Genomic DNA, 18646 nt, shown 5'->3' with positions numbered 1-18646 from the left:
CGGTTCCCGGCCACTGGGAGTTCAGAGCTGGTGCTCAGGGTGAGGGCAGCCCACAGAGCCCTGTGGCCCCCCCGCTTAAGAGCTGACCTGCTTCTGGCTGCTTCCGGGGTGCAGCGTGGTGTCAGACTCAGAACAGGTAGGGAATGCTAATTTTTACTGGCTGGCTGCCAGGGTCCCTGGGTGCTGAGCAAGGCACCTCAGTACTGGGTCATGACCCAAAGTTTGAAAACCACTCGTATAGTTTAACAGCTGAGCCATTTGAGACTGGGTAGTATCCGTTCTAACCATATTCCTGTCCTTCTGTCAGGATACTTAGGTTAATACTAACAAGCATAACTAGTTTAAGTAAGGCCCATAGAATGAGGACCACTACTTAGATTTAAGGACACATGTTTGTAGAAATAGGGGGAAAGATAGCATTACAGCTGGGGGAAGGGGTGCTGGCTCATGGGAGAGAGTGGGTTCTCATGGGATTAAGTTTTCAATGATTATTAAAAGCTTTTTGATAGTTGTCAGCTGACTAGCTACTGTTGTGCACTGGTTCAATGTTGATTCTCTTTAATAAAGAATGTTTTACAGCTACCTAATGAACTAATAACCTCTCTTACTGCCCTGCCAGTGACAGATTCCCTTCCTCAGCCAGGGAGCTAGCAGCATGAATTTGAAAAAAGGAAAGTAGTGCTAGGAGTGTTAGTGCTTTCCACTTAGTGTCTGGTCCTGCAATAAGCTTTGCACCCACACACAATTCTGATCTATCCACTAATATAGAGCCCATTGAGCAGCAGGGGGTGGCAGTGGGGGCGTCAATCCGCATTCTCAGCAACCTGAGGGATGTTTTTAGCAACAAGAAGTTTCCTAGCTGCACTCCAGTATATCCCTTCTGAACAGCAAACAAGGGCTAGTGTAATGAGCAGGTTGGCATGAACTTTATTCTATCTTCCATATAATTTTAAGTACATAAGAAAAGTTTTTTCCACAAGCCTCAGGAGAAGATGAGTACAAGTTACTGGACAGTCTCAAAATAAAAAAAAAATTGCATATTTTGTGAGTTTCATCTTAGAGAAAAAACATTGACAACGTACAGAGGAAATGTAGTCAGATATGCAGATGTCACCAGAGACAGGGAAACATGAAGGTCAAGCATGTGCAGCTCCCTTTAGGGTCAATGCAGACCCTGGAAAAGAGGCTGCAAGCCTCCAGCAGAGTAAAGAGCCAAGCAGCAGGGGAAAGGCTGAGAACAGTTTCACATTCTATAGTAACTAAGCATGAGTGAGGATGAACAATGAGACTGACTTAGTCGAACTCTCGTTTACAAAACAAATACTGAATTTGGAATGAAGAAGCATCCCTCGCTAGGAAGGAGAGACAGGTTCAGAACTGTCTTGGAAGACTGAACTTGAGTTCAGCTGCTTAGAAGGAACCCCTTGGAAAGTGGACACTTCAGCTTCTAACCCTGGACAGACAGCAGAGTAGATCATTTACTCCAATGCAGTCTTCCGTGGCACCTGTTTACTGCAAAGCTCCCCATCATGGCACAAAGAGAATTACACAGCAAATAGGAGCATTGAAAGGGAAACTCAAGGTGGAATGCTACACGCCCAGTCCTCAGCCTTTGGTCCAGCAAAGCCATTCCCCACATCTTGTAATGCCACTGACTGATTAGTACACATAGCTGAGTTAGTAGCAGCTCCCAGTACCTTCCTGAAACACACCTGCCAGCTCAACTTACCAAGCTGGGAACTATGGACCCTGATAAGGACACCATTATGTCAATTCAAAGAGGGACAACATTCCTTTCTCACATGAATAATTTGTCTGAAGATAACACAATACCAAACCCATGGAACAATCTGAAAGCCAACCACCCATCCTGGCTCTGAAGTTTGCCAGAAGTCAGACATGATTGATTGGTGAGGTTAGATCTGACAAGAGGGGGATGATGCACCTTCCTGCTGATAGATGCAGAAGAACAATTGACCCGCCACCCTACACCAAATCCCAGCCTGAGGTAATTCAGTGAAGGCAGGTAGCTGTGTCTCTCAGGTAGAAGACAGAGAAGTAGTTTGAGAGCAGAAAGGTACAGGAAATCTAAGAGAATCGTCTGAAAGCAGATTTGTCCCACAGCCAGGGCAAGGGGAGGCACAAGTCCCAATGCCATTCTGCTTAGCCAGCAATTTCCGTCACGCTGGTAACCAGCTTCTGCCCATTCCACAGGGACTTGAACTGTTCAGGGACAGGGAACTCGTTCTGGAGGGTGAAAGAAATCTGTAGTGAAAAGTCTGGTTTATATGAAAGACTAGAGACTACTCCTGTCCCGCCTAGCCTGACAAACCTAGCGGCAGATAAAGAATCATTTGTACTGCGCTAGGAAGCTACTACCCCTCGTTTCCATATTGCTCTGTAGTGTTTTGAGCACTGCAGACATGTCATTTGGGACACGGGCAGAAAGGACGGACAAAATTTGTTTTGAAATCCAAATAAAGACCAAGAACTGGTTTGGCGAGTAGATCTGCTATATTTAGCAAGTCACAGCTTTTTCTACAAGATTAAACTGAAGAAGTCTAAAGTTAGTATCACACTTTGTTACCATAGCCACATTTCATTCCTCATTGGACCTAGGAGGGTCAAGGGTTACTTCCAACAACAGTGTTTTCATAGCGAGCACCATCTGATTAGGAGCTAGTGAATTTGGCTTCAGAGAAGACAGATCAAGGGAAGACACCTACATCTTAAGTTTGATGGGTTTCAAGAATCCATTGTGTAAAGGGTGGAATCTGGGGCAGTATCTAGCTACCAGAGAAGGGCTCTATTGGCAGGTCCTTCAATGAACATCCTTCCCTGGGAAGGGTGAGTTTTTGTCTCAGTAAGACAATGGAACAAAATGTGAACTGAAGCGATGCCGTGCTTCTTAATCGCTCTGATTCCTGCCATTGAACAAGCCCTGCCCCTCTGTTCACTCCGCCCCTTACAGCTCTCCACTCATTTCGGGAAGAGGAAACACTTACGAAGTCACCACTCTCTGTGGGGATGAGGACATTCATCTCTGAAGACTTGGCACTGACAATCTCACAGTCTAGGGAGCTCTTGCTCAGATACACGTGGCATCCATCTGTCTTGTTGATGGAAATTGTTGGCACTTTACCCATTACCTAGTGAGGAAAACGCAGCGGGAGGTGGTTACAGTAGCATCCACTTATCCCAGGGAACCACTATAGTTCATTGCTTTATATTATCTCCAGGGATTAAGTCTTCTACACTGAACTCTACCATATCTCTGGAGGGAAGCAAGTATTAACTTTGTTCCACGGAAGGTCAGACAAAAGACTAATGGAGGTTGAGCAATTTGCCCATCACCACAAATCAAATGTTGGGATAGAAACTAGAACAGACCCCTACCCTCAGCCCCTTGCTTTAGCTACTGGATTACACAGCCTTCCTTAGGGTGGATAATCCATCCAGAATCTATGCTCAGTATGAGGAGTTTGCTTTCCATTCTGCAACCCTGTTTAGACAACTTGATCCAGTGCTCTTTGAAAGCCCCTGCATGGAAGGAGTTTGATGTGTTTTCTAGAGATTGGTTCATTGGATTGTGTCCTGCAAAGTGAACCTGTAGAGGCACCATCGCATAACGCAGGGCAGAGTTCTATACAGTCAGAGTCACAAGGAGGGTTGTGGGTAGTTACCTGAACTTTAATGTCCCTGCAGTTTATGATCTCCACGATGCCCACCACATCATCAAACACCAGACCTAGCTTCTTACAGTTATCTGCAGGGGAGAAAGAAAAGAGCTCATAGTGCTACAACCCCACTCCAGATCCAGCCCTTTGAGGTGCCTGCATACAGAAGGCCAGCCCACTTGGACCACAGCACTTACCCACTGTGATGGAATTGATTTTGCCCTTGATTTGAAGTGTACTGTCCGTGCAATTGTAAATATATGCTACCTGCTTCAGCTCTGTGTCACTGATCACCAGGTTGGAGGCCTTCTCCTGGTTTTCCTGAAAAGGGGTGACAAATACCAGTTACGCTCGTTTCCCTAAAGAGCTACAGAGTGAAGTGTGGAGGTGTCATGTCACCTTCTCTCCTCTGAAGAGTTCACAAGGCTGCAGAGAGGGCTTGTTCCTTCAAGCTGACACCTTCTAGTTATTTCAGAGGAAAGATGTTTGTGGGCCATCTTCTGCTATTGAATTTCCATCACTTTAGCAGCCAGTCTGGGCTGTCACATGGACACTCACCACTCTCCACTTCTTGCCCTCCAGCTCTAGCATTGCCGGTTCCTTCTTTGGGGATGATTTTTTGGGTGGGTTAGCTGCACAGGTGGGTTTGGGAGCGGTGAATGGTTTGGGTCCTGTTCGGATAGGGCCACCTTGATTCTTCAGCCCTGGGTTCTTGTGAGTCTTCATATCATCTGAAACATGTTTCAGGGCTACAAGAGAAACCATTGTTACTCCAGACATCATTTGGTTGGATAATGCTAAGTTACTAGGTGTGCAAGATCCATGTTTAACAAGTACCAGAAGTCAGCAGCTATTACAGTAGCAGTCTGCTGAACTCTTTGAGGATCCATAAAACAAGTTCTCTGCTTCAAGACTTTATAATCTACATTGAACTGGGCAACATGAAAGATTGCTATGAAGAAAGGGACCTGGAGGAAAGGTAAGTGCTTTTAGCATTTAATGATACGAGATTGAGAGCTAGATTTGAAGTGTTATGTTTAGAACTAGAGCCAGAATTCCACAGCTGTTCCACTCTCTGTAGGGAAGATGTAAATCTAGGACCAAGTTTTCATGAGCTTTGGTTCACCCACATTTCACTGGGTTACTGAACAAGCAAATGGTAATTTGTGTGCAGGTTTGCACATGCAAAAGTCTCCTCTCCCCCCTCCGCCCCCCGAGCTAGTTTTTAAACCACAATATCCTAACCATGCTCTTTTGTATATCTGATGGTCTGAGCAGTCCAAGCCCATTCATCCTGGGAATGCTATTAAGTAAGAGAACTCTTCCTGGATCCTAGAGGTAGCTTTTTAGGGTTTGCAGATAAGTGACCCAGAACCCCATGCAGACTTTAGCTAGAATGTTTTCTTTTGTTGACCCAGCCAAATGGCTGCCCACCACCAGCCTTCAGTTGCCCAGTTTGCTTACCAGAGGTAATGCCTTCTCCCTGATTGATCTGGGCAAACAGCGCTGAGCGGGAAACAGAGTCATCTGAACTGGAGTTTGTGGGGCCTGGAGCAGGAGGAGGGGGAGGACCCGGTGGTGGAGGAGCAGCACCAGTTGGGGGTGCTGCAGGTACATTGCCCACCTCTTTTGCTATAGGACCCTGTAAGAGATGCCCGAGAGGGAGTTAAACTTGTGCAATTGCTACTTGCTGCAACAGTCCCCGGTAACATTAGAGTCCCTAGGTTAGGAAGTATTGATTGCCAACATACAGTCAGCACTCACCGTTTTGCTCCAGGTCAGCCCAGTGGTGTGATACTCTTTGATGTATGTCTGCAGCTCTGCCCAGATACTCAGATAAGCTTTCACCCAGTCCACATGTTTCTTATCTCTAAGGGGACAAAGATCAAGACAAGCTAATTAGTGCAAGTGATTATCTAGGAAAGATCTGAAGCCATGTGGCTGTAACTGCATCCTTACATTTCCCTGTCCCCTAGCTTGCAAATATTATTTGGAGCTGAGTAGCAGCACCAATGCAAGGAGGGAGCAAACGGCTACAACCCCCAGCCCTGAGGGCTACTGTGCGCAATTAGACCATGGGGCGTTCGGGTCAGTAAGCCAGTTACTGCTGAATGCTAGCCCTCCACACCTAGTCAGAGGTCCACAGACTGCAGAACAAAACACTTGTAAAAAACTAAACCCTGCTGGGTGATGCTCAATTGGCATAACATATTGGAAAGATGTCTTACTGCCAGAGGCGTAGCGAGCACCCTCCGACCGGAGGGGGCCCCGCAAGGAAGGGGGCCCCTAAAAGTGGCAAAAAAAAATGTAAGGTATAACTAGGTAAGTGACATTTATTGACGCTATTGCACAATCCATGTCGGTTTTACTGACAAAACCGTGAAGTCATTATGATCCATCATAATGCTATTGGCTACATCAGTTGTCTGTTGGTCAGTTTCGAATTTTAGTTGGACCCATTCAAAGAATGTGTATTTGCGTTCATAATGGCGGTCGGCAGATAAATGTTATTAATTTAGTTGTTTAGTTTTTTATCGTTTCTGCATTGTAAGGGGCCCCGGACATATGTTCAGAGGGGGCCACGTTCTTTGTTGCTACGGCCCTGCTTACTGCGTAGGGGGAAAAAAGCCAGGAGGGTTACTGGATGGAGTGGATACACAAGGGATGCCAATGCCCTTGCTCCCATTGATTTGCCCAATATCATAAATCTAAGAAAACCTGTCAAAGTCAATATATTTATGGGAATGTAGCTGTTTCTGATGCTGAGGTGTATTAAACACACCCTGCCACTGCTAAAGGAATGGAGTGGTATTAAGTTTACTAGGCAAGGCTTCAGAGATGTCTTGGAGGGGTCATCTTTCTTGATGGTTCAGCCTGCATTAGGGCTTTGTTCACAGCTGTCTGATTTCCACATTCTGGAGACCAATGAAGGGGGGCTAGGGCACTAGCTAGGACTTGGGGGAGACAGCTTCAATTCACTGCTCTGCTACAGACAGCATGTGTGACCTCTGGCAAGTCACTTAGTCTCTGCCTCAGTTCCCCCATCTGTACAGTAGGGATAATAGCACGGCCGCACAGGGGCGTTGGGAGGATAACTACGTTCAAGACTGTGAAACACTTTGTGGTCTACTAATGAAACGCTCGTACATAAGAACTAAGTATTGTTTAACTTGAAGTGACTTGGCTGAAGCAGGCAGGGTTCTCTCATCTTAAACGGTGCATTAGTAAGGTGCAATACCAGAGCAGCACAGCAGATGCTGATCTCTGGAACCAAGGTATTTCATTATCTTAATCCTTCAGGACTGTGTGCTAGGGGGGCCACATGCCTCTCCACAGTTAGATCAAGAAACTGAAATTTCAGTATTCAGCTGTCTGCATCCCTCCCGCTTTGCAGAGTGAAGCTGAACCTACACTTCCTTGTATTCCTTGAGGACCCGGTTGGTATAAAACATGGCCGCATCCATCATTTCCTTCACATAGGGGCCAGGCTTTGGGGCCTAGAGAAGACACAACATATTAGAACCAGGGCCTGTTGCAACAGCAGTCCCAGCCTCTCCCACCCCCACCCCACCCCAAGGACCCACTGTAGTCCTTACCATAGCCACCCAGCCCAGTGCCGGGATGCTCTCACTGACAGCTGATAGGTGATTGAACAGTTTGCTGCCACGATTTTTCTCCCGGAAGTTCTGCACCACCTGGATTCGCTCTGAAATGGGTTTCAGTAGCGTTGAGAAGTTATTCTGCAACACAGAAGGGGACGGGTGGCAAACAGAGACAGCCATTCTTAGATGGAATCCAGTTAGCACAAGCCTAAGCTACAGCTCTTGTACAAGCTTTGTATTGCCAGTGTTCCAGTTACAGCCCTCTCCACGCTCCTCCTGTAGTGAAGTCAGAGTTTTGCTTTGGACTAGTGCTATGGAAGCATGCCAGAAATTGTGACTAATGCAGAAGCCAAGAGGCACTTTGAGACAAGTCTCATCAATAATGAAGACGGGACTAGCCTTTTAGAGGTTCTGTAGTATTCAGATGCTTTTCAAATTGCTTTTCTGTCTTGGTTTTTGGGCACACGTTACAGGTTCATTACAAACCAAGTTGCTCCAGTATCTAAACTTGACAGGGTGAGTTAAAGAGAAAAAGAGCTGGACTTCTGTGAATTCAATTCAATTTTTTTTTTACGCTGTGACAAAGTTCCTCCTCTACCTTGGTGGGGCCTGTGCTTATTGGCAGATTTGCTCACCTCAGTGATCTTTCCCACAGTCTGGATCAACTTCTCCTGTGTCTGATCAGGAGTTGGGAGGTTTGGGGGGAACCCGGGCCCACCCTCTACTCCAGGTTCCAGCCCAGGGCCCTGTGGATTGCAGCTGTCTATAGTGCCTCCTGTAACAGCTGCATGACAGCTACAACTCCCTGGGCTACTTCCCCAAGGCCTCCTCCAAACACCTTCTTTATCCTCACCACAGAACCTTCCTCCTGGTGTCTGATAACGCTTGTACTCCTCAATCCTACAGCAGCACACCCTCTTACTCTCAGCTCCTTGGGCCTCTTGCTCCCAGCTCCTCACACACACTTCCTCTCCTCTGTCTCCTCCTCGTCTGACTGAGTGAGCTTTTTAAACCCAGGTGCCTTGATTGGCTGCAGGTGATCTAATCAGCCTGTCTGCCTTAATTGGTTCTAGCAGGTTCCTGATTACTCTAGTGCAGCCCCTGGTCTAGTCACTCAGGGAACAGAAAACTACTCATCCAGTGACCAGTATATTTGCCCTCTACCGGACTCCTGTATCCCACTGGTCTGGGTCTGTCACAACACTTAAATATCCACAAAGTGTCTTGCTCTGCGGTGTCTATTCAGAGATTTGGACATAGGAGATCAGTTGCTCAGAAGCAGCTTTCCCAGGTCATTTGGTTGGTCCACTCAACTACAGGACAAGCTTTAATGGCATGAACCATATCAGAGATGGTCTCATGGACAACCTCCTTTCCATTAGTGATCATACCTCTCACTGGGTCAGCAGCGATATATACGGAGTAGAATATAGTCAGATTTTTTTTTAAGCTCTTTAAGTGCAAAGAGTGTTGTGTCTTTAAGAAGAGTCTGTTTGCACTCTTCATTTGGTGGTTCTTTCCCATCTGCTCAGTTGCAGATGGAAAGGAGGAAAGCTAGCTCTCTCGGCCCACCAGCAAGTACTCCTCACTATGGTTTGGGAAGCTCCGACTGAGAGCCATGATTGGGTAAGGGTATGCTTGAGTAAACAAGCTTTAGAGAATTCAAGAATTTCGGATCTGAAACAAGGGCATGCCTGCTCCAGAATTGACTAGACGTCCTTTACAGAAAGCTGAAGGCCTTCTAGGCAGACTTCTGTGTCCTAGGCAGTCTGGTTTAAGAGGGAAGTAGAACCCTGAAGCTGAACTGTGATACTCTACTTTGCAGTGATAGGGGAAGCAGCACAGAAATCCTGACATCCTGAAGTAGCATGAGCAGAGGTGGTAGTTCTCCCACTGGAACATTGCAAGGACAGGCAAAGGCGCATAACATATCACTAGAGAAGTCGAAGTATAAGTAGAAGAAAACCAATGCATGCAGGATCAGACTCCCCTCCCAGGCAGAGAAGCTGCAGCATGGGGGGAATTGTTGATCTGCTTACTAAGGAAAACTGACCTTAAGACTCTAGCCATTATTCGGGTATCACAGCATCGAGCCAGACATCTATGCTACCCAGGTAAGAATCCTTGTGTAGTGCTTTGAGGACTTACAAATACTGTATTATGCTAAGTATTGTCTGCTCCGATTCCCAGGGCTGCTACCATCTCACAGGTTCTATTCTGTAATTCGTGGCTTAACTGCATCTAGTACTGATGCCAAGTGAAACACGAGCCAAGTACCAGCTGTCAGGTATGAGAAGGAGCCACCTGTGCATTGTACGAGCTTAGGTAGTTACGGCAAATCCATAAAACACTCAGCATTTTCTATTAGTTTCAGTGAGTCTTGAATCAGTTTCTGGAACTAGACTCTGCATACGCTATTCTGATTAGAAGAGTGTGAACTCATGGACGAAGGAGTCACCTCCACTCCAGATAGGTTTCTTGAGGAGCAATTTTAAGGGCCCACATTCCTCAGCTTTTGCTGTTTTCCTTCCAATTAGCCAAGACCTGTGCAGCTCTAAGTGACCTGTGTTAGGATTCTCTAGACTTACCCCTGATGGCTGCTGACATTGTGATGCTGTCACCAGGAGAACCCTCTCAGTCATCAGGCCTGAATGGACCATTTCAGCCTTATAAGGAAGGGGGGAAAAACAGTTACATATTGTTTACACAGACAAAAAGGAAGCTCCAGTGGTCAGTGTACTAGCCTGGGTTTCAGGAGATGTGAGTTCAATTCCCTGCTCCATCACAGATGTCCTGAGTGACCTTGGGCAAGTCACTTGGCCTCTCATGGTTTTAGTTTCCCATTTGTAACATGCGGATAATAGTGCTTCCCTACCTAATGGGGCATTGAAAAGATAAATATATACTAGATTGTGAGGTGGTCAAATACTACAGTAATGGGGCCACAGAACATAGCTAGACAGAACAATGTAACCACATGTAGATATCAGGAGTATTTACAGGGACCAGTTCATCTTTTTGGCCTCCCTTGCATGGTTTGGTTGTGAAGACTGCTGATTCTGGGCCATCTGGTCTGGTTTTAATCTCTCTCTGTTCTTGGAGGGACGTTCAATAGAAATTGATGAGTCAGGATAGACAAGAATTTACCAATGCTGAAACTGGGCAGTTCTGTTCCTCTCTATTGTGTATCCATCTAAGTGGGTAGATGGAGATCTCCCGTGGGTGATCCAGGGATCTCCATCTGTGTTGAAGCCTCTAAGATCAGTGTTTTGCTCTAGGGAGTGGGGAACAGCCCTTAAAAGTCTAGAGTAGTGGTCTACCATATATTTACAACATGGGAAAAGGAAGCTAAATCCTTACATGTTTCTGAACGTCACCACCAATATCTTTGCTGATCTTCATATATTCTGCTACTGGACCAGCCAGGAGAGCGTCGAAAGCTTGCACATACTCAACTATTCCTGCAGAAACAGAACAGAGCACAGCGTTAAGGGGTAGCAGATGGACTCAGACTAGAAGTATTCGGGAGTATTTTCAGCAAATGCTGCCACCCTCCTTACACTGAAGTTTTGCAGAGCACTTTGTGAGTAGGATTGTGCAAGTCAGAGCGTATATATGGCGGCGGCTGCTGCTGATCCTCAAGCATGCAGATGGATGTTGGTCTAAATGTACCTTTGTGTAAGAAAGAAGTAGCTTGGCTGTAAGGAGACAAGGGAAGTACTGCACCCGCAGGAAGCTCTGGTTTTAACAGTACAGTAACCACAGGCCCCTCCTGCATTTGTGTGTAGGTCAGCATGTTATCTGCGTGAAACTCACTTCCCCTCCTGGTACAGCTATTCAGGCTTACACAACACCAGCTTGCTCTGCAGAGCATCTGCCTTCCAGAATCGGTACTTTCAGTGTCCAGTATAATCAACATCAACCATACAATGTGTTCCGTATCGATACAGGGATTTGCAGCAGAGGGTCCCTACCTTTGGAAGGGCCATCTCCATACATGCCAGGGCTTTGGGACACAGCTTCCAAGCGACCCACAGCCTTCTCCAACCGCTCAACCAGGCTTTGCATATCTGTCATTGCTCACCACCTGCAGAGACAGACTACTCAAAATTAGCTCCTCGCACACATCATCAACGGAATGCTCAATAGTCTGATGGGCTTACTTAGCATTCTGAAAGTTAGTCATTCCCCAATCAGACGGGGAATCTTATTCTAGCCTCACATCATACAGTTTAGGCATTTTAGACTCCGTAGCACGCTTACCCATTGTTCAGATAACTCTTCTGATAGCTCAGCTGCCAGAACCCATCAGAGGGCTCCATTGGCCAATCCATAATGACCAAATAGTGTCCACTGCATAGTAATTCATAGCACATCCATGCTAGACTGATAAGGAGAACTTCTAGATATTTTGTTTTAAGTGCTCAGATAACATGGCGGTAGGTGAGGTGCAAGACCCTGCAGAGAATTTTATAGACTATAGAAAAAGTGATCACAGCTCTGATTATGACCATGACTGACTTCTTGTATGATTGCTATCAAAGGGTTGGTTCTTTTTCTACATGTATAATGGCTTCGCTAGAAAGAGTTAATTGCAGATAAGATTTGGTGGTTTTGATTCTGCAAATATATTTGAGGTGGCCACACCCACCCCTGAATTCCAAGACTCCAGCAATGTGTCAACCCACGGAATTAGCATGCTAAACCAAGACATGCTCTGGCACATGCCAAGACAAGCAGCTGCACAAGAGAAGAATGTGAAGCTGCTTCTAAAACAATGTGTCCCCTGTTAATACTTTCTATCTATACTGAGGGAACTAGTCTCCCAGCGATGGACCAGGGCGATTTAGGCACATAAGTCATTTAAGCTTCTCATTTGGAGAAGTATAATAAAACTTTCCTGCCCTGCTCAGCACCAGAGCGCTTCAGAATTCACCCTCTGAACACTAACGCAAAGAGACCGCAGGGAGGGGTCAGCAACCAGCCAGCCACACGCTTCCATCTTATCACCATACATTAAGACATTTTGAAGCATGAATCACGATTGCAGCCTGAACACACAACTTCCTTTTATTGCAGACGGCCTCCAGAGTTCAGAACTTTAACAAGAAGAATTTCACCTTCAGTCCCTGACGCCAGCATACTCAAAAGGGAAACTAGACTTGTTCGGCTATATTTAAAAAGCTGAGAATAGATCCGCCTCGTACATCAGACTTGGATTTTAACCAATTTTGCTTTTTGTTTGCAAGCCTCCCAAGCTGTGCTATAAAATGTTTATTTTCCCCTGTCCCATGGATGATGCAGGCCAGATCCAGCATTAGTCACAAGGAACAGTGATGTCACTAGGAAAAACAAGGTCACTTTCATCCCTCCGTTCGTATGAAGAATCAGCAAAACACGGGAGAAAGGAGGATGGGATGGGGGTGGAGTGCAGGGGAGGGTCTGATGCAATGTTCCACCCCAGCATGTTTACTCAACTTCAGAAAGGAAGAGAGCAATTTCCTCCTTGGAACAACATCTCCTCTAGTTCACTATAGAAAGGTGATCAGCAGCTATTAGGGAAGTTACAGCAAGAAAGAGTTTAGAGAAGTTTGAGGCACATGTGTGATGTTTGATCATGCCGCCTACATTAGTGATTCACTCTCTTCTATTTCCTAGGATGCGGGATACCAAGCACAGGATCTCAGTGCTCCACCTCAGCAGGAGACCCCAGGTACACATGAATCCCACTCTATACAAAGAAGCTGCAGCTCTTGACCCCTCCCCTCCCACCCTGTATTCCAGAAGGAACAAAAATAACCCCCCCAAACCTGCCATCAGTTGTGGATGCTGCACTCCAGAAACTCAGGGAAGCAAATTCCACATGTTTTAATGAAGCATGTTTCCAAATGAATCTCAGGTTTACAGAACAGCAAGCAGACAAAGCTGCCATTCTGCACCACTGATCCCCACCCCAGTCCATATGGGGCTCTAATCTGATCAGACCCGTTACCGTGAGTCTCCAGCTGCATTTCAGATAGGGATTATGGATAACATGAACGAGCCCAGATGGAGGGCTGTTTCCAACCCTGAGGAATTCAACATGTTGCAGGCCTGTACACAGCAGAATGCACAACACCCCTCCCAGGTGAGCTCCTGAAACCAGAGCGATGTTACTAAAGTTCCCCCAGAACTTCAGATGGACTCCCTCATTCCCATTACCGAGCTGTCAGAATCTTCTCGGGCAGCTTGTAGCCCGTGTCAGGAAAACCCTACAGGCATGGCATTTGAGGTCACTTCTGTGAACCAAGCATCATATAACAGATGGTGAATTAATTTCATCTTCTAGTTGCGATAGACATGGGTACTCTCCGCATTAGGACACAGCTTATAAAGTAATCATTTTGATTCTGCTGCCACTACACCAAGTGATAATTGCTGGCCATGTGAACTCCAGAAGGAGCCTGCTACACTTCTGCCAGCCTTCACCAGAACTACCTAGCATAGCTCACTCTCCTCACCGCACACTCTCTTCTACCCTCCAGATGTAAACAGCATCAAGGGTGCTATTTAAATGAAGACACATCTCATTATACAGACAAGAATCATACTGATTTTGGTAAGAATAGAATCTGCAAACCAGACACCAGAAGTCTGTGAGGGAAAAAAGACCATGCTATTGCACTGGTTGGGCAGTCATCTAATATAACATGAACTGCTGAAACAAACTGCAATGATAGAATCCACGATTTATAGATTAACTTGGTTTGCTAAAGTTCTTTAATGCAACGAGATACAAACAAATAACTGAGATTCCACTATCTGTAACAGGGACTGGTAAATTGAGACGTTAGAGATCATTTTTGTCCACTGCAATCTGTGTGTCCTGGATAACTTCAAAGTCTTTCCGAACTGAAATCTTAAGTCAAACATCAAGGCTAGCCCTTTGGATAACCAAGAGTTTGAAGTTCAGAGAAGACTCCAACATTGGAGCAATATTCCAGAATTTAGGTTTACGTCTTGTTTACATGGAAAGTTTTTCAGATGTTGTTTTTCTGTTAATAGTTACAAGTCAAGTCTTCAAGAACCAACTATAACTAGTTTCAGCTCTATAAGCAGGCCAGTTAAGAACTCATGTTGAACCTCCATGCATTTTACTCCAGCTGAGAGATCAATCTACCTCCAGAGTATCTGAAAATATTTTTGGTTTTAAGCTACTTGCCAACATTAATTAAGATAATTTTCTCAGGGCCTGAAGGTAAACACACACTGGCACAGACATAGGCCTTCCAGCTATACCTAGCAATCTGCCTTGTACAGGACTCAAAACAATATGAGGTGTAACTGCTAATTAATCCAAGGAAAACAATACTGAGCTGGAGGGAGTTTTCTATTTTCGGACACGTCAGTCAGGAATTGACAGTCTCTCTGATAACCAGACCAAGACCAGTGCTTAGTAAAGTTAACAGGTCTGGATATAATCTGTATTGGTTTGGGGAAGTACTTCTAGCTTGGCAGGTCAAGATATGAGACTTTAATTTTGTTGTCATCCAGTTTAAATCATTCTTCAGTATAACTGAATGTTAGTTTTATAACCTCTCACTAGTCCTCCCACAGCTTAGAGTTAGATGTGCACCTCTGTTCAGATTCACTTTTTGTAAAGTATGAGAAGTTGTGAGCCTCATGTTGCCAACAGCATTATGAGTACTTCCTGTTTCCACAGTCCCTAGGAGCTAAAATGGGACAATTAAGTTGAGAAAATACAAGACTTTAAGTTGACACTCTCAGTGGACCTGCTCAGAGATTTCATACTACTTCTGAGATTTGTATCTAAAAAAAAAAAAAAAAAAGAGCTTAAGTATCTGTTTCTATCTAGCTGTTCAGTACACCATTTGAGTCAGGCTTTACTTGAAGGAGAGCAAAACTGTAATCAGAGTGACTGATTTAGGGTCTGACACATCTTGGGAGTTGCCAGGGCTAGCAGTGAATACACTGCTACTGCTAGTCCCTGATGGCTGCCAAGACACAAGGTTCTCTAGTCTAAATACTTTTTGACATTGGTCCTGAAATGAAGATATTTAGGGCCAATATCTCAGAACAACAACTTTTTATTTCTGATTTAGAAAGCTATCCCGTGATATTCTGTTAGATACAAGAGATAAAGTCAACCACTTATTCAGCACTCCCGAGTAACAACATTCACTGAAGTCACTAGAAGTTTTACCTGGATAAAAAGCTCCAAATAAACTGAGTGGGAGGGAGGCATAGCTCAGTGGTTTGAGCACTGGCCTGCTAAAACCAGGGTTGTCAGTTCAATCCTTGAGGGGGCCACTTAGGGACTGGGGCAAAATCAGTACTTGGTCCTGCTAGTGAAAGCCGGGGGCTGGACTCAATGACCTTTCAGGGTCCCTTCCAGTTCTATGAGGTAAGTATAGCTCCATATATATATTTTTTAAAGTTGTGTTAATAGAGTGAAGGGACTCTGTTCATTAGAATTACCTGGCATACAAGATTTGCACTTGTCAAGTACCTTGCTACATTTCCTGTCAGGGTGAATAGTCTAGCACAGATTTCCTCTTTTTAAAATCAAAGTATGTAACCTACACCTAATCCTACAAATAATTTGGAACCTCAACATTTAAGCTAGTTTGAGACTGTACTAAGTTATGTGTCATGGATCCAGGACTGAAGGAGTTCCAAATATGCTTCATTGGGCAGAGATTGCTTTGTCTAAAGCTGATAAACCATGGACACGAAGGGCTCCTTAGAAGCTAAGAAGTATTCTAGAGACCTCAAGATCACACAAAGATCCATTTTAACTTTTCTCCCATTTGATTTTTCCAGAGAAGAATGTTAACATTTGTTACAACAGGAAAGAGTGCTTTTCCAAGGTTAATTTGGAATCCTACAATCCAATCCTTCACTCTCATGTGTCTCTAATCCAGAGGTTGGCAACTTCTAGCATGGTACCAGAAGCTGGCATGACAAATCCTGTGTTTTAGCACAGAAGAGACACTGCTCCAATTTTATGTGACAGTGCAGCAGCATAGTGAAGACATGATGCTCTGTTGCATTTTGATCAGGAAAGTTAAAACTAAGATTATATCAATTTCACTGTGAAATGGAAGGGTGAGAGGAGAAGACAGCAGTACAGAGAACAAGAAGAAAGGGAACATCAGAGTGATGTAGAGAGGTACCAGTGGTTTGGATGTAGCTAGCCTGTCCTTGTTAAAGGAAAAATCTTTCGGCACTGCATTATTAAAAGACATATGCAGTACTGTAGTTGGAATTTGGACCCAGTGCTTAAAGTTCACCTCTGGTGTCTGAATAAGTAATTCAGGAGATGCCAATCTCTTTAGTCTACACCTCTGGTTTGCCTTCTAATAAGTCAATCTATCACATTACACATCCGCAGAAAGAATAGCCATGTGAATTGCCCAGCTTTTAGTTTAATGACTATAGGTCAACTGTGAAGAACTGGCACTCAGAAGAACTACAGTGAAATCAAGCTTAGGAGGGCAGGGTGGGATCACCACTTTATAGATTTTGAGCCAGATTTCACACAAGATTTTCACCATTATTTACATGTACTCCTACTTCAATTCATAGAACAGTGCTAAAAGGTAAAAATCAGACCTATGTTGTTAGAGCTGTACAGCACTTTACACTGGTATAGTAAGCCTTCCATCTGAGGACTGAAAAATGCTTTATGAATACACACGAGTTTAACAACTCCCCTGTGAAGTATTTGGACTGTTATTTCAGTAACAGTCAAAAGGATGCACTCTTCCTGTTAAGCTCAGTTTATTTTATTGACAACAGAAGTGTTGCTTACTGCCAACCGTTAGGGCAGGAAGTTGTCTGAGAAGCTCAAACCTCTTTTCCCAACTTAATGGATGACATCTGTAAGTAAGAGTCTTTATTAAACTGACCATAGCAAGAGAAGCGCATTTATGAATATTTATTGCTTATTGAATAGTTAAGTGACCCTGTTTAACTTTGGTTTGTTTCTAGAGTAGCAGATTTCACATACACAATTGCTCTCCCACTTCCATGCAAACCCCTTTATCCCGAGAATGCAGCTCATGTGATGACTAAACAGAAGTATTTCCCCTTAGATGATATTCCCAATGAAACTTCATCAATTCTTAACGTGTGGCTAGAAGAATCTGCTCAGAGAAGCACCTCAGAGAGGGTTATTTGGTTTGGGACAGAAAGTCCTGATTTCCTTGTCTCCTCTCCTCACATGGAGCTGGGGGGGGGGCGCTCCCACACCCCCTCAGACACCTTCCCCCTGCCATGGACCTGGGCGCAGCCCGGTTCCCACACCCACAGAGGCCTGAGGGACAGCCCCACTCCCACACACCCTCAGGCATCTCCCCCTCCCCGGCATGGACCGGGGGGCTGCTCCCACGCCCACACCCAGGCACCCTCCCCCATTCACCCTCAGGCATCTCCCCCTCCCCGGCATGGACCGGGGGGGCTGCTCCCACTCCCACACCCAGGCACCCTCCCCCATTCACCCTCAGGCATCTCCCCCTCCCCGGCATGGACCGGGGGGGTGGGGCTGCTCCCACTCCCACACCCAGGCACCCTCCCCCACACACCCTCAGGTATCTCCCCCTCCCCGGCATGGACCGGGGGGGCTGCTCCCACACCCACTCTCAGGCACGCCCCATGGAGCCCCCCCGGGCAAGGCTGCCCCAGCTGCAGGGCAGGACAGCGGGGTGCCCGAGGCCGGCCCCTGCCTGAGCCAGGGCAGCCGAGTGCCCCAGGCTGGGGGGCTTTGACCCCCGCGAGGCCAGGCCGGGCATCGGGGGCTCCCGGCTGCCCCTTGCTTCCAGCGGCCGCTGCCGGGCGGGTCCCCCCAGCCCCGCCGCTCCCTCACTCACCTCAGCTCCGCTCGCGGCTCCCTCCGCTTCCGCCTGGAGACACCGCCCAGCAGCCCCCGCGCCGCCCCGCCCGCCACTTCCGGCCTCCGGCCTCACCGGAACTACGCACGGGGGCGGGCCGGAGGAGTGCCACGCCCCTCTCTGGGAAGGCGGCTCGGGATTGGCTAATGAGACGGGGCGTGGTCGGTGGGGTTACCGCGCCCAATCAAGGAGGAGGGGGTGGGGTTTATAGGCTAAGCCCCCATGGGGTGGGGCTATAGCGTGGGACATCTAGAGAGTGGTTTGTGACCTAGGGGAGCTGCAGGCTGGGGCCCCCCAGGGGGTGGGGTCTGAGCTGGGGGGCTATAGTGTGGGACCCCCAGAGGGTGAGGTTTGAGCTGGGGGGGCTATAGCATGGGACCTTCCAGGGGGTGGGGTCTGAGCTGGGGGAGGCTACAGGTTGGGGCCCCCCAGGGGGTGGGGTCTGAGCTGGGGGGCTATAGCATAGGACCCCCAG

The 18646-nt window shown here is 46.5% G+C and overlaps 1 protein-coding gene across 3 annotated transcripts; it reads right to left on the bottom strand.

The window, feature by feature from the left end:
- Positions 1 to 904: 904 nt before the first annotated feature.
- Positions 905 to 18223, bottom strand: CAP1 (cyclase associated actin cytoskeleton regulatory protein 1). 3 transcript variants are annotated; one of them, XM_030538876.1, is made up of 13 exons: positions 18151 to 18223; positions 11254 to 11366; positions 10640 to 10740; positions 9868 to 9945; positions 7274 to 7417; positions 7089 to 7174; positions 5442 to 5547; positions 5142 to 5319; positions 4236 to 4426; positions 3875 to 3998; positions 3684 to 3766; positions 3006 to 3149; positions 905 to 2247 (listed from the first exon to the last, which is right to left on the bottom strand). In XM_030538876.1, exons 2-13 carry the CDS (start codon positions 11354 to 11356, stop codon positions 2164 to 2166), a joined length of 1422 nt encoding a protein of 473 aa, XP_030394736.1. In that variant the 5' UTR covers positions 11357 to 11366; positions 18151 to 18223; the 3' UTR covers positions 905 to 2163. The 3 variants fall into 3 exon arrangements, with proteins under 3 accessions (XP_030394736.1, XP_030394737.1, XP_030394738.1); XM_030538877.1 differs by having other exon boundaries at positions 11254 to 11379; positions 18151 to 18215; XM_030538878.1 differs by having other exon boundaries at positions 11254 to 11368; positions 18148 to 18210.
- Between the last annotated feature and the right edge of the window lie 423 nt (positions 18224 to 18646).

Source organism: Gopherus evgoodei, chromosome 20, assembly GCF_007399415.2.
Source record: "Gopherus evgoodei ecotype Sinaloan lineage chromosome 20, rGopEvg1_v1.p, whole genome shotgun sequence".
Classification (NCBI taxonomy): Eukaryota; Metazoa; Chordata; order Testudines; family Testudinidae; genus Gopherus; species Gopherus evgoodei.
The sequence above is the reverse complement of the archived record's forward strand: the minus strand, read 5'-3'. Positions and strand labels throughout refer to the sequence as shown.

Excerpts from the sequence above, each read along its gene's own strand:
- CAP1 (XM_030538876.1), bottom strand. The coding sequence starts at position 11,356 with ATGACAGATATGCAAAGCCTGGTTGAGCGGTTGGAGAAGGCTGTGGGT. Across the intron at positions 7,418-9,867 it reads AATGTCAGCAGCCATCAGGG|AATAACTTCTCAACGCTACT; the intron begins GTAAGTCTAGAG and ends TCTGTGTTGCAG. Across the intron at positions 3,999-4,235 it reads AGGGCAAGAAGTGGAGAGTG|GAAAACCAGGAGAAGGCCTC; the intron begins GTGAGTGTCCAT and ends ACCCCTTTTCAG.